This window comes from Rhagoletis zephyria, unplaced genomic scaffold, assembly GCF_001687245.7.
Source record: "Rhagoletis zephyria isolate East Lansing unplaced genomic scaffold, Rhagoletis_zephyria_1.1 Rzeph_scaffold_00024, whole genome shotgun sequence".
Taxonomy (NCBI): Eukaryota; Metazoa; Arthropoda; class Insecta; order Diptera; family Tephritidae; genus Rhagoletis; species Rhagoletis zephyria.
The window spans coordinates 225,421-241,777 of NW_016157108.1; the positions used below are offsets into that span (position 1 = coordinate 225,421).

General features: G+C 34.7%; 1 protein-coding gene across 2 annotated transcripts in view; it reads left to right on the plus strand.

Annotated features, from left to right (window-relative positions):
* LOC108362777 (uncharacterized) overlaps window positions 1-16,357 on the plus strand; it is a 61,458-nt gene that overhangs the window by 19,212 nt on the left and 25,889 nt on the right. The window contains exon 5 of one of the 2 annotated variants that reach the window (XM_017615924.1): window positions 4,167-4,655. The exons of the other annotated variant lie outside the window; for it this stretch is intronic. Within the exon in view, the coding sequence (XP_017471413.1) occupies window positions 4,167-4,449 (283 nt within the window). The 3' untranslated portion in view covers window positions 4,450-4,655. Of the gene's footprint in view, window positions 1-4,166; window positions 4,656-16,357 lie in introns of those variants that run through there. 2 annotated transcript variants of the gene reach the window in all.

The window sequence follows — 16,357 nt, forward strand, 5'->3', positions numbered from 1 at the left end:
GGTTTAAAAAGTAGACAATAAAAGTTTAAAAAAGGCAGTAGTCCCAGCGCGGTTTAAAAATTAAACCCAAATTTTTGACCGTGTAGAAATGATCCATTATCTCATGATCCGCTGATCGGATCTTAACCAGATTAGTATGGGACCACCTCTGAGACACTACCTTTCCGATGCAAAAAGAATTATCGAAATCGGTTGACGTGGTCCAAAGTTATGCGGTAACATACATAAAAAAAAAAAAAATATTCCGACGAACTGATAACCTCCTCCTTTTTTGGAAGTCGGTTAAAAACAACACTTACGGGGCAATGTTTATTGTAAGAACAAATTTTTTTTCTATGAATCGACATACTTTAAGCATTGTTGACGCTANAACATATAGCAGCAGTTAATTTTATTTAAAGAAAGGGCGTGTCGTTCATTTCCGTTGTAGCATGACATACATTTAGGCGCAATATTTAACTTCTTCTGTCGGGGCGACATCTGGAGTCTTCTAATTCTTACAACGAGGTTCATATCTAGACTAGGTTGATATCAGAATTTGCCACAAGCAGCTTTGCTACACTATCGCCGACAGCTTTAACAATTTTATAGTGGTTTTACGTTCTTTGGCAAATTACGCTCTGTTAGCCATAAATCTTTCTATTTTTTGACCGCCTTTGAATCAAGACCCCTGGACCATATGGGGAATTCATTTATATTTTAAATTGCATTGTCATCGTGATTGGAACTATGCTGAAAATTTCAAGTCTCTAACTTGTCGGAAGTCAGTTTAAAATCGATTGGAAATTTCCGCGATTTGCGCGGGATGACCAAGTTAAATAAAAGCTTATAATAAACTAGTAATTTTTAGAAAAAAAAAACCGACTTCAACTCCCATATAAAAAATATATATATATATATATTTATCTCATGATCCGCTGATCGGATCTTAACCAGATTAGTATGGGACCACCTCTGAGACACTACCTTTCCGATGCNCATTTACATTACAATTGCAATTACATTCCTCAGTAATTGTAATTATGAATCAATTCCTTCAGTTCACAGCTTATTTTCTCAATTCCTTGGAAGTAATTTCAAATGTAATTGTTTTTTTTTTTTAATTCCATTACAAGGAATTTCATATTGTAAATGGATTAAATTGCGTGCTAGTGATGTATTTTTTTTAATTCCTTTGAAAGCAATTGAAAATGTAATTGATTTTTTTTTTCAATTTAATTCAAAGGAATTGAAAAAAAGTTTTTTTTTGAAAATGTAATTGGTTTTTTTCAATTCAATTCGAAGGAATTCAAAAATTTTTTTTCCAATTCCATTCCTCAAAGTAATTTAAAAGGTGCTCGAAAAATTTGTTAAAAAAATTGTTTACTGTTAAATTGCAAATTCTTTGTTTAATTTCTTGGTTCCTAACCGCCTTGAATAAATAACTTATACCTAAGTAGTATTACTGATTGGACTTAAAGAAAGCTGAATAACTTAAACTGTTGCTGTTCAGTTTATAGGGTAACCGTTAAATTTTCAGGATCCTACGCGAACGCGCTTCGCTGCATATGAGACCCGTATAGGTCCCAGCAGGCATAACCCGCCCGAATACTTTCATGCTAGCTTTTTGATGAAGAACAGTCCGAACTGTGGCTGCCTCGGTCACTGCTGTTCTCTTGGACTAATCCCTGCGTATATATAAAATTGCAATGATTTAATTGTTTATATTATGGTACCCTTAATGCTACCCAAAATGGAGCGCCCCACTGAAAACTCGTGGACCCCCACGACCTTGGACTGTTTCTTATTAAATCCTGCAGTACGGCAACAGACTAACTGTCGGCGAGTTGGTTGCAGGTTTGGATTATCAAAAACACAAACCAAATTCGTTAAAAAAAGGGTTGCCCTCGCATAAACTCCAGATAAAAGTTGTGTTTAAGGAGAGTTCAACGGATTTTCTTGTATGGTAAACTCCGAGTTTAAGAGTAGAGTTTAGCGTTAAACTCCAAAATGGCCCGTAAACTCCAGTTGTGGCTCAATGAGAACGTAATATTACTTTAAGATAGTTGTTAATCCTATTGAAAATATTTCCAAATCAAGATTTCTCAAATGCCTTTCGTTTTGTATTCATACTGTAATATTTCATTTATTTTGTCAATTTAATTGAGTTAAATTTGCAAACAGGTAGAAACCCTCTTCGAAAATATTTTTGACTGTAAGCCTTCTTAAAACTCTCTAGTTTGATACCCACATTGCAATATTTCATTAATTTTATCAATTTGAGTTTAAAATTTTCAAACAGGTGGCAAACCTGCAAACTTTTGTACCATAAATCCTGGTATTATACCGAACAACTAAAAAAAAATATTCAAATCGGTTCACCCGCTCTCAAGTTTTAAGGCCTCGTACAAACAAACACAACATTTTTATTTATACAACATATATGTACATAGATATAGATAGAAGATGTCCAATGTGTGGTTTCGATTTTAATCTTTGACCACAATGAACTTTCAGTTTCTCAATTACTTTTACAATTCCTTTTGAGTAATTGAAAAAACTAAAGTACTCTTGCAATTCCAGGGACTGGAATTGGAAAAAAATCAATTACATTTTCAATTCCTATCAAAGGAATTGAAAAACAAAATACATTACTAGCACCTAATTCATTCCAATTACGATATGAAATTCCTTGTAATGGAATTCAAAAAAAAAAACATTACATTTGAAAGTACTTCTAAGGAATTGAAAGAGTAATCAATTTCTTTGCTGTGGACTGAAGGTTTCGGAACGTTGCGAAATTCCGTCTACTGCTAGAAACACAAAATAAAAAAATAGAACTTTTGCAACGATTCGTATGAATAAAAAAGATTTTCCGTACGTTTCCAAAGCAGTTACAAAAATGCGTATAATTTTCATCACGACATTCATATTATAAATTTTGTGTTTCTAGTTCAGCTTTCGTCACTCGAAAATTTTACCTCAAAGAGGTGTTTTATTTGATTTCTATTTTCTACGACTATACTAACCGTTAATGTGCGATACGCTGCGATTGTGTGCTTAGTGGTCGTTAGCTGGCAGCTAATAGCTGCGCGCTCTACCCATGTACACATTCGCATTCGCAAAACATTCGTCTCATATGATGCGAATGCGAATGTGTAAAATGATGCGAGTCATTCGCATAAAGAACGCGAATGTAAATATTCGCAACATCCCCATACATACGCTGCGATTAGGTTATAAATATTGCGCCATCTGTTACTCAAAAGCCGAAATACCTACACACACATACTTTTTGTGTCCTTCTCTCACTTCCAGCGCATGCCGTACATATTTGCAAAATTATGACGAAGTTATTTTGTATGGGAAATCACGTATGCCAATATTTGAATAAAATAAACATGCTTAGAAGATATCAACCAATACTTTTCATATGCCAAACTAAAGGAAAATACCTGAGTTTTTGATTGAAGAAAACCATAACAAAATCATTCGAGCGGTTTTCGAGCATTTTGGTAATAAAAAAATTTGATAATTTTTCAACAATTTCTTGCCTTTAAATGCTCAATATTCGTTGAATTTATATAAAATTTGTACACGATAATATTTCTATTGCTCCAAAGAACCTATATCCCGAAAATGAAAGTTATAACTGCAAATCATAAGTTGCTGGAGCACTTTAAAGGCTCAAAATCTACCAAAAAATAAGACAATATTTACTGTTGTTTCTACGACAGAAACCGAACTGGTTACTTACAAAAATGAATCTGTCGGTAGGTTTCTTTGAAATCGCTTCATTAGTTCTCGTGAAATGAGCGTTTTCGTGAAGCTCTGAAAATTACAGCTGCAACATTTGAGTATAGTCTCCATATCGAAACGTAAGACGTATTCTACGTCGAAAAACCGTTATTATTGGACTTCTTCCCAAAAAGTTCGAAAAATATTAAGAATCCGGCATTATTTTCCAGGAGGTCCTGTGATCAAATGAACATTGATAACTTTCTTTCTTTCGATAAATAAACTGTTATTTTCGGCTCCTGGTTTATTGGGTTATAACGACAGACATTTAGTATACAATGCTAGTGTAGTATATAAACCATATGTCTGTCAGGGTCTTAACTTTCAATATCTTGTAGCCATAGGTTAATCTGTACTAACTAATATACTAATAATACTCACATTTTCAGAAAAACACAAGTTTTGGAAAGCTGTTTAGAAGTGGAGATCACTTTGCGGAAGGAGGTAACCAGCCTTACGCGAGAAGTGGAAACTTTGCAAAAGTGTTTAGCTGCTACCCTAGGCAACCGTCTGCGTACCTGTTGGAACAACTCAGTCGCATACCAACGTGCTACATTGCAAGTGCTACATTGGATTGCTTATTGTACATTGCCTGCAACGCCACCACCAAAAATCACCACGTTCCCCTTTGGGCTTACCCTCGAGAAAGCGCTCAGTATTGTCAGACGTTAGACTCGGCAGTTTGGTTGGCCATAGCGAGTTGTATTTGAAGCAATCAACTAACTGTTTTACTTTTAGTTACAGTAATTTAATTTATTTCAATATTTTATATCTTCAGTTTTGCATCAAAGCGGCGGAGGCTTGTGGTAAAACGGAAGAATTTTGTATGTACATAAATAAATTGAAATATTAAAAATAAATTATTAAAATACTATAAATTACCGGACTGGTTAATTAAAAGCAAAAGTTAGGCAGATTCAAAATCAAGCCTGAATTTTTCGCCTGTCTGCTTACTGCTGTCCCTGCAGTAAAAAACTTAACTAAATAGTATGCAAAAATTCCAGTTCATGAACAATTACTTAAGAATGGAAGTAATACCAGTTCGTTATGAACTATAACTATACCAGTTCTCCGCAGTGAAAGGCCAAACCAGAAATGAATCTTCAATGGGATCTTTCTTTGTATGATGTACTGCCAAACTCCGCTGAAATTTTAAAGAACGCACCAAGGGTTATCGCTTATACTGCAATACTTTTTTTATGTTTCTCTCAACATGTGATTTTGTAATAGTTACATTCAGCCTTATGATCTTTCATTCCGTGTGAACTCGTTCACATTTCGCCCATACAGTTCACCTACATATGTATTTATGTGTTGAATATTCACCAAGCGAATTAATTCGCTTCGCATCATTTTCATAATATCATACATGATAAAAATATAGGAAAGCATGGTACAATAATTAAAGGTATATTCTTCCCAGAGAGTGCATATTCCGATCTGCCTTATTTGAAAAACACCATTGTTGCCCACACTAACAGGTTAACTGCTAGGGAAAAGGGATATTTCCATACCCCATATATCATATACCCTGTAGGGAAACGAACTAGTGCGGAACTTGTTCGGTTCTAGTGCGTTTGGAACCATGACTAGTCCGCGTTAATTCTCTTTTGCATGCTAGCGACTGGCGAATTTAACATTGCGATGTCCTAGGAAGTGTCAATTGTCCCCCGTTGCATCCCTTTGGCTCTAGTTCCGAACCAGTTCTAAATTCGACAGATAAGATCTAGTTCGTTTTGCATCCCTTTTTCTATAGTTCCGAACCAGTTCCAAATTCGACAGATGAGATCTAGTTCGTTCTGCATCCCCTTTTCTTTAGTTCCAAACAAGTTCCTAATTCGACAGATGATATCTAGTTCGATCTGCATCCATTTTTTATAGTTCCCAACCTGTTATAAATTCGTCACCTTAGATCTACATTTCTAATGATGCTTGTCGAAACATTTCCCTTTTATATTAAATACGATCGGTTGAAGGAAGGACAATACCATCACAAATGTTTAAACGCATTTATTAAAAATTTAGAAACCAAATTAGTAGTAGTAGTAGTATTAAACTTAAGTAGTATGTAAAAAACAAAAGTGCGTTCTGCTTAAAAGTAAAAATATTAGTTCCCTTTGTCTTACTTGTCTAAATTTAAGCATATTGATTTTTAAGTAAATTCAGTTCCTTTTAAGCGAAGTACTTCGAAAGTTTTTGTCGTACTTAACTTAAATAAGATATACAGTCAGTCAATAAAGTTTAGGTACAGTGAAGTTTTTACAATACCGGCAACTATTTTTTAAATATTTTATTTTTCCCTAATTTTTTATAAAAATATGGTTAATTCTACACCTAAAAACCCCAAAAATCAGAGTTCCAAACCTTATGCAAAATTAAAGAAAACTGCAAATTTCCATCCAAGTATTGCAATTTACACTCTTTAGAATAAAGTTAAGTACTCAGTTATTATCCCATTCAATTTTAGTATAACAAAGTGACTTACCACAATAACAAAGACTTACCATTGATACTTAGCAATTTTTTTTTGTTGTTTGGTAAGTCCCAGCTTCCTCACACTTGCACTTCATTATACTAAAATTGAATGGGCTAAAAAACTTTTTCTAGAGAGCGTAAATAGAAAGTGAATTATTTTAATGAAATTTTGCAGAATTTTCTTAAATTTTGCACAAGGTTTGGAACTCTGATTTTTGGGGATTTTGTTGTAGAATTGACCATATTTTTATAAAAAATTACCGAAAACTAAAATATTAAAAAAATAGTTGCCCGTATTGTAAAAAATTCGTTGTACCTAAACTTTATTGACTGACTGTATTAAGGTAGCTGTGGTGGATTGCATAAAGAAACTTAATTTGTCTTTTCTTTAAAAAAAAGGTAGCTCTGGTGGCTTGCATTTTTAAATAAATTTAGTGAGAAAGTGGTAATTATTTTGACACTTTTTTTAAATGCCTCTTTTTCTGCAACTGCATTGCCTTTCTCAATTGTCCTTCAGGATCTTGGCCTTTGTTTATGGAATCACTAAGTATAATGATTATTAAGCAACTCAAAAACTATACCAGCGTGATAACCGACGTATCCTTTTGAGAGGTAGCCGCACCCATATAAAAGGAATAAGACCCAAACTTTTCAGGTAAAAATTTCAGTAGGTTGCGTCTTTATGACCTTTTCAATTTTATAAATTATCATTATTTTTAAGTGAAAAAACAAAACTGAAAATTAATGATAATCTCTGCGCGAAAAAATAAAAATCATAAAATAATCGTTATTTGTAATCCCAAAAATAAAAATCAAATAATAATTATTTCCGTTTGAGCGAAAAAATAAAACTCAATAATAATTCATAAAATAATGATTAAATGCTNTTTCCGTTTGAGCGAAAAAATAAAACTCAATAATAATTCATAAAATTGATTTAAATTATTTTACTCATAATGATTACCTTCCCTTCTTTTAAAATTTAAAATAGAATAGTTTAGTGAAAGCACCACATTTCACTGATTTTGGACTGGTGCGAAACTAGTTACTATCGGACTGGTTCGTTTTTGGCAAAAAAAGAACTAGTACTGAACTAGAAATCTGGTTCACTAGTTCGTGTTTTCCCTACAGGGTATGTACTAAAGCACTGCAAATATACCAGCAGAAATACTCTTCACATGTGTACATGAGTAAATAGAATATATCGCACACTAAATCAAAAACCGTCACAACTCAAAAAATCCTAAATGTTCAGGAGAGGCAAAAAACTGTTGATGCTGCGCAATCGACGCAAGCAAAACTAAGAAGTTTTAGTAGTATTTTTCCAGTTAAAGAAGATAGTGATGAAGAAGAAATTTTCGCGGACGTTGGGTATACGTTCTGTGAACTGTTTTATGGAAAAAAATAAATTTTGACAAATTTTGAGTTGTGCCGGTTTTTTATTTAGGGTGCGATATATTTTAGAGTACTTAAAAAGAAAGAGAGAGAAAGAGAACATCATAAATTTCAGGAACTGAGCAATGTTACTCAACAGCAGTCTGCTGCATAAAACACTGTTCCGCTTTTCCAGAGTACTTGAGTATGTTGATTCCCTGTGGGGAAAATCCCTAGTTTTGAACAGGTGCGCTTCTAGTACATTTAGAACCACTACTAATTCGCGATAAATCTCTTTTGCATGCAAACAGCTGGTGAATTTAACACAGCGATGTCATAGAAATTGGAAATTGTCCCCCGCTGCATTCCCTTTTCTATAGTTTAAAACCAGTCCTAAATTCGACATATGGGATCTAGTTCGCTTTGCACCCCATCTTCTATAGTTCAGAACCAGTTGTAAACGAAAAAAGTAACAAGATGTTTTCTTTTTGGGTTACCATGGTAGCAATTTTTAATTATTTGCAATGAAATGTATTTTCAATCTGAAATCAAATTTGTTTGAATGAATGTAAATTAAATTGTGCATTTGAACGACCATGTTTTTTTTGAAGCTTGCTAACATTTTAAAATCATATAAAATTGAGAGTAAAAAAAGGAATTGTTCAAAGTTTTAGTTGTTTGAGATTGAAAATGAGAATGTGTTTGTGGGTTTGTGCGTAGAATTTTAAAATTAAATTGCTTGCAAACGTCAAGAATTTGAAAACTTCCTCTCAGCGGTTATACCTTCCTATTTTTTATCATGGGACATATTAGTTGTGTTTAATGAGCTGCTCTAGGTTACGCCAGGTTAAGATATCTCACAAAATTGTGTTTCATGAGGATTTTTCTTTCTCTAACTAACTCTAGTTTTTTTTCCTGAGCCTGCGCTAGGTGGAACTAGAGCAACTTAGAGCACGATTTTCTGCACCAACTTTTTTGATGGAGTAACTTAGAGCAAGCAACCGTTTTGAGAATTTCTGCCTGAAAAGTGTTTCATGAGATTTGTGATCTGAGTTGCTCTAACTTGCTCTATTGTTTTTTTGACATCTGCTCGATTCTGCTCTAACTTGAGCTGCTCTGAACTTTTTTCGCTCTCATTAAACACAACTATTATTGGCAACAAAACTCAATGTAATACGAGTGCCACTTATGTTTATTTTTTCTTTAATATTTGTTAATAAAAGTATAGCTCATTCTATAATATAAACTCAAATTTTCAAATTTCAAAAAATATCCACCAAAACTTCCAACTTTTTTGTAAATTTTTTGAAAATTTTCGGATATTCAGTTTTGTAGCCCATTGTTTTAATAATAAAGAGCTCGAATTTATTTTAGTATGGAAGGAAATGCGCAACAGTCTGCAAAAAAAAATTATCAAAAATCTACCCGAATTTTTAGTCGGCTGAATCTTCCTCTTTATCATTATGAAATAGAATGGGCTACGAAACTGAATACTCGAAAATTTTGTAAAAAAATCTGATTAAGAAGTTTGAAATTTGTGTGGACATTTTTTGAAATTTGAACAATTTTGAGGATTTCGTGCAAAATTTGAAACTTTCATTTATATCGTTTATGTTATAGAATGAGCTATACTTTTATAAAAATATTATATAAAATTAATAAAGTAAGTTTACTTTGAACTTTTGAGAAATTTTTGCACATCTGAAAAAATCAATTAAATATTAAAATTTATACTTTACATATGCATGTATTCTTAAAAGGAAGATATATACAACGAACATCACACTTTATGATTTGCGTTTAGAAATATGAGCATTCTGGCTTTCTCATCATCTAAGCGCATTCTTCGTTCACTCAAAATAAGACCAGCTTGAGAAAAGAGCCTTGCACAAGGTACTGAAGACCCTAATTATCCTAACTTTTCTCGAGCTATAGGAGAAAGATACGGGTACTTATAGTTATTCTCCCTCCACCACTTGAATGGATCAGCGCTGCAAGTAATAACATTTTCTTCCATATATCTTTGGATTTCTATAATTGCTCGCGAATTGCAATTACCCCTAGGTTTATTGAAGCCAATATTGGAGTCCAAACAGCTCCATATTGAAAACTCTGTTGTCTCAGGTTGTGGAACTTCGAATTCATGGGTTTGCACTTGCTGTACTGCTTTGCTGACTTTGGCAGTTATTCGATTTTTGATGGAGGAGTCAGAAAATGCAAAGTTTTGAAGCAGGGGTCCAAAAACGACGCCGTAGCAAGGGTGTTGCTCCTGTCTGTATTTTCCAACCGTTCCAACATACCTTTCAATAAATCTGAAGCGACTCCTTTTACTGGTTCCGTGAACGTGTCAATTTTCATGAACCGAGTGAATACACTTTTAAGACTATTCACTATTGGAATAACCATTGATCCTGTACAATAGTTCTGACCGCTAATTTCAATATTTGCGTGGTCAAAAGGTTTCAAAATGGTAACCAATTGCTCTAGCATTGCCCATTCATCGGAGGTAATTTTCGGCAATTCTTTGTCAATGAGGGCCAGAGTGCTTTTGACAGCATCTTCGACTTTAATAAACCGCTCAACCATGTATAGAGTTGAATTCCACCGAGTCTCTACACTCTGAATAAGTTTAAGTTTAGGTGCAATCTGACCATTTAAACTATTTTTTACTATTAAGTTTAGCGTGCGCGCAAAACAACCTAGATGCCGCCATTTAAGATCGTTCTGTATTGTATTTTTAATATTGCTGGCATTGTCGGATACTGCAAGCAATATATCTTCAGACACACCCCATTTATCCGTAACTTTTTGTAGTTGTGCAGCTAAATTTTTAGATGTATGAGCCTCACTCATAGAGGAACAATCAAGCAAGACGTTGCAAAGTTCAAAATTCTCGTTAACGAAATGCGCAGTGATGGCCATATAACTTATTATGTTGTGAGATGTCCTACAATCCGTTGTAATACAGAACTTAGCACCGCCCGCGACTTTCACTTTCATTTCTGCAAAACATTCCTCGTACCAAGTCGGAATGATTGTTTTTGAAATTGCATGCCGACTTGGCAATTCATATGCAGGATTAAGAGCCTTAAAGAATTTCGCGAGACCCTTTATCTTCAACCAAGCTAAATGGCTGCAAATCATTTATAAACAGCAATGACATTGCTGTATCAATCTCGTTTAAAACTAATTTATAAATAGTAAAATGTTTACAGCAGAATGTCAAGACAGTGCAACAACTATTCACTTGCAAGTTTTTGCTAGTTTTGTGTTCATTAACTTTTTCTGCTAGTTTTCTCTTCTTCTCAATTTTATGCTCTATTTTGCTTTTACGCTCTCGCTGCAATGTTTTACTGGAGAAGTTACAATACAAACTTCCGTTACCATTTGCTGTTTGCAAGTTTTAGAACGCTACCTTGTTGTTGATTACGTCTTGGAGTTAATTGTGGAATCTTTGATTGCAATACGGGACAAACTGTTTGCTTCTATAATAAAATAAAATTACATTAAGTTTATACATATGTACATACATGTATATGATTTGAAAATAATAACATACCCCTATTCTCGAAAGTTCAGCAGTGGGGTGCTGATTTTGCATATCGAGGGCTTATATTCAATACCCTCTATCTGCAAAAACTTAATTTTTCAGGAGAGCAAAAAAACTGTTTTGACAGCTATTTTTAAAAGTGTTAATAATTTTAAGTACCCACGCATGTCTTAAAAAATCACGCTATATATTATTTTACTTTTAATTCATTTTATTTTAGTTTAACGATCAGATAGAGGTTATTATATTTATATAAAAAAATGTGCTGATAGCGGGTTTTGCAGAATAATGAAAATGACAGTTCTTTAGATGTAAATTTTATGTTAAACTAAGTTTTTAAAACATAAATCATTGGCCTGCAAACTCGTTCCCTTCTATTCCGACGTGCCCAAGTAACCACATAATTTTAATGGTGTTTTTGTGTCGAAAGAGTATTTCACGTGATTTCGAAATTATATGAGAATCATTAGCTCTGTCAAAGAGGGCTTCGATGGCTGATTTACTGTCCGTGCATATTAGGAAATTTTCTTTGTTTTTAGAGGCGAAACGTACAGCTTCTAGTAATTGTAGATGTCGAGCAGCACGCGGGAAAAGCACCGACGACAATTGTAACACGAAACCCTTTTGTTACCGCAAAAGAACAGCCGGTATCATATCTGGAACCGACTGTGAAAATGAGCTCTCTCGTCATTTATGAGTATAGAACAGGGCAAATGCCCTTGCGGTAGAGTTTTTACTTTAGTAGGCATCGGAGTAGATAAGAGTTCAAATCTTTGATATAGCTTAATATACGGAATATAGCTGATTGCTTGCTTCATCGGGTTTTTTGTTGAAAGCAGGATTCGACGTGAGAGAATAAAGTCTCATTTCTGCACAATCTTTGGGAGGAGCTTCTTTGTGTTGTACTTTACCTCATGGTTATGGTTCTTCTGACTGCTGCATGGTAAGGTGTTTCTAGCAATTTAAAATGCTTTTTGTGCAGTGTCCGTAAATTACGAGTCCAAAGTCCATTTTTTCTAATATAAAAGCCTTAATACATTTACCAGTGTAGTTATATGAACTAAAGAATACGTGGATGATAGGTTAGGTTAGGTTAGGTGAAAAGTAGGTTTATTGTAAAAATTATTCCCAATATTTTCAATGGCCCTTATTATGAGCCTCATTCGATTTTCGATCTTCGCTGGCTATCGAAAATCGAAGATCGAAAGTGAAATTCGTATTATGAGCTATGCAAGCGTGTCGAAATTTNTGTTAAACTAAGTTTTTAAAACATAAATCATTGGCCTGCAAACTCGTTCCCTTCTATTCCGACGTGCCCAAGTAACCACATAATTTTAATGGTGTTTTTGTGTCGAAAGAGTATTTCACGTGATTTCGAAATTATATGAGAATCATAAGCTCTGTCAAAGAGGGCTTCGATGGCTGATTTACTGTCCGTGCATATTAGGAAATTTTCTTTGTTTTTAGAGGCGAAACGTACAGCTTCTAGTAATTGTAGATGTCGAGCAGCACGCGGGAAAAGCACCGACGACAATTGTAACACGAAACCCTTTTGTTACCGCAAAAGAACAGCCGGTATCATATCTGGAACCGACTGTGAAAATGAGCTCTCTCGTCATTTATGAGTATAGAACAGGGCAAATGCCCTTGCGGTAGAGTTTTTACTTTAGTAGGCATCGGAGTAGATAAGAGTTCAAATCTTTGATATAGCTTAATATACGGAATATAGCTGATTGCTTGCTTCATCGGGTTTTTTGTTGAAAGCAGGATTCGACGTGAGAGAATAAAGTCTCATTTCTGCACAATCTTTGGGAGGAGCTTCTTTGTGTTGTACTTTACCTCATGGTTATGGTTCTTCTGACTGCTGCATGGTAAGGTGTTTCTAGCAATTTAAAATGCTTTTTGTGCAGTGTCCGTAAATTACGAGTCCAAAGTCCATTTTTTCTAATATAAAAGCCTTAATACATTTACCAGTGTAGTTATATGAACTAAAGAATACGTGGATGATAGGTTAGGTTAGGTTAGGTGAAAAGTAGGTTTATTGTAAAAATTATTCCCAATATTTTCAATGGCCCTTATTATGAGCCTCATTCGATTTTCGATCTTCGCTGGCTATCGAAAATCGAAGATCGAAAGTGAAATTCGTATTATGAGCTATGCAAGCGTGTCGAAATTTTCGTTGAGTATCGAATTTTCTGTCGAACAGAATTTTGCTTTCGATGGTGTAGCGAAGTGTTAGGAAATTGTGAAAAATGTATGATTTTGTATATGTTTTCTTACATTTTGGCGGCTAGACACTAATTTTAAACAATTTTTATTAATTTCATGCAGTTCTAACATCGTGAATACTAAACACAAGCTCGAAAGGCTGGTTTTACTTGTGAAAGAAAATCCCAATACTCTGTTGGCACGATCTCTGAGAACAAAATCGTAGCGCTGTTGATAGTTTTAAAATATTTTAAATAGATTTGGCTCACAAACGCCTCTTTAGATGGTCGGAACTTTTTAATGAATCTGTAGACAAATTTCTTAAATATATTTTATATCAAAATATATTCGAAAGACTAATAAACTTAAACTCTCTTAAACATTTGCTACTCCTGGCCAGTTTACTAAGCTCTCATCCTCTGACGAATCGTTGAACCAGAACTCGTTGTACTCATTTTACCACGTTTTTATAAACTTGCTTTCTTTTTTACTTCATTTTAATTAGAACAAATTTACATAAATATGTATAAGCACACTATTTAGTTTGCTCGATTTGTAAACAAAGCTTCTCAGCGGTGAAAAATATACTATTGTGAACAACCTAAACGAGCGAAATTCACAATAGCGCTATTCTTCATCGAATGAGCGCCATAATACCAAATGAAAATTCGTTCGCTCAGCACTTTCGACCACAGTCGAAAATCGAATGCAACTCATAATAGGGGCCAATGTGTCAGTATAGTGGATAGGGGTGTCATACACGGAGAGAGTTGGATGTATACATTTGTGTTCTCTGCATATGTAAAAAAACCGAAATCTTAGCTCCTGAAGATTTGGACCAATTGCGGCAAGTCCTTAGTCTTAGAAAAAATATAATGGAGCTAACTTTCCCAAAGGCTATATTGCATAAAATAACCGAAAGTGGTGATCCATGTGGGACACCACTAAAGAGCGGAACAGTTTTTGAATAACAGTTATTGGCACGAACAGCGAACTTCCGGTTGTAAAGGAAAGACTTAACAACATTGTACATCCTCTCACCATTTTTCTAGCGTAAAACTTTAGATATGCAGGGGAGGATGGAAATGGGTCTGTATTTAGAAACTAATGAATTGTTTATATTTAGTTTGGCAATAGGAATAATAATAGCAGTTCTTCACTCTTGGTGACCCTTGAGATAGAATGGAGTAATGGAGTTTAATGACTCTATGTTTGACGGGATATGGAAGATTTTTTTGTTGTATCAAATTTGTTTTCGGTTAGACAGATATATCGAATTAGGTAGAACTAGTTTAGCCTGGGCAAAACCAATTGACCCACACTGAGGGAAAAAAATATTAAAATCAAATGGAAACGTAATTGATCTTACTATAAACGTCAACGAAAGTACTGTATATTGGTAAATATTCAATTCAATTACGCGCATATTAAAATTACCGCGTTCGTACTGAAAAAGCATCCGTGAAGTGAATAATCAAGACAAAAACTAAAAAAAAAAATTTTTTTGCATGTTGCCTGCAGTGGAATTCGAACCGGACCATCTCCGGATACCCTGCAAAAATCGTTGGACCATGTAGTCTATTTGTGGTATATTGGAGTACTTACAAAAGTGCTCCTCTGTCATGCTGTAGCGGACCAACTCGTGTCTCTGCACCAGCTTATTGTTACCCGATCACTGCTCGTGTTTTAACGACATGTGATTGAAGTTAAGCATTTGAAAGTACATTTGCATGTCTGGCTGTAGCTGAACGTGTAGAGATGCTAGCTGTTAGTTCTTAGCTCCCAGCATGTTCGGGTTCGAATGTCGTCAGAGGCAACATGTAATTTTTAATTTTTGTCTTTGGTTTTTATTAATTTCAAAAAAAGCATATGCGAAGTGAAGAACGAAAGCGCGTACAAACGAAAAAATATAACGACAATGTCATTGGAGTATGTTGGGAGTAGTTTTGTGCTACTCTGATGTAATGCAGAGATGGAGTATATGGTCCTGCCCTAGGACATCGCAATGTTAATTGGACCATATTTTTTATATGAATTGTGGTTAATTTTGGAGTACTCCTTGGTCCTTCGGGAGTACTCTTTACATGCATGCATGGAGTAGTCGCGATTTTTGCAGGGTATCAACAACTTGTGGCAAGCATCTTTGCGCACTCAACTACACCGAGGCATATAAATTTGCTTTCAAATGTTGAATATCCTTCAACACCACAGCACGCGATTTGTACTATGTACGGATGTGTGTGTTGTCACCGCGATTGCACCTTCTGAACGCGTTGCTTTGTACTTCTGATCAACTGAACAGTTGCGTGTTAGATGATCGTAATATTATTCTGATCATTTCAGACAACATGTTGTGTGTTTTGAATTTGACAGCTAATGTATCAAGCCGTTCAGAAGACGCATTACGATCACTGATTTTTTTAGCAACGGTTGGGCTCAACGTCTGCCCCTTCTGAACCTAACCATATACATACTCAGATGTGAACAGTCAAATACGAGCGTAATNAGACAGATATATCGAATTAGGTAGAACTAGTTTAGCCTGGGCAAAACCAATTGACCCACACTGAGGGAAAAAAATATTAAAATCAAATGGAAACGTAATTGATCTTACTATAAACGTCAACGAAAGTACTGTATATTGGTAAATATTCAATTCAATTACGCGCATATTAAAATTACCGCGTTCGTACTGAAAAAGCATCCGTGAAGTGAATAATCAAGACAAAAACTAAAAAAAAAATTTTTTTGCATGTTGCCTGCAGTGGAATTCGAACCGGACCATCTCCGGATACCCTGCAAAAATCGTTGGACCATGTAGTCTATTTGTGGTATATTGGAGTACTTACAAAAGTGCTCCTCTGTCATGCTGTAGCGGACCAACTCGTGTCTCTGCACCAGCTTATTGTTACCCGATCACTGCTCGTGTTTTAACGAAATGTGATTGAAGTTAAGCATTTGAAAGTACATTTG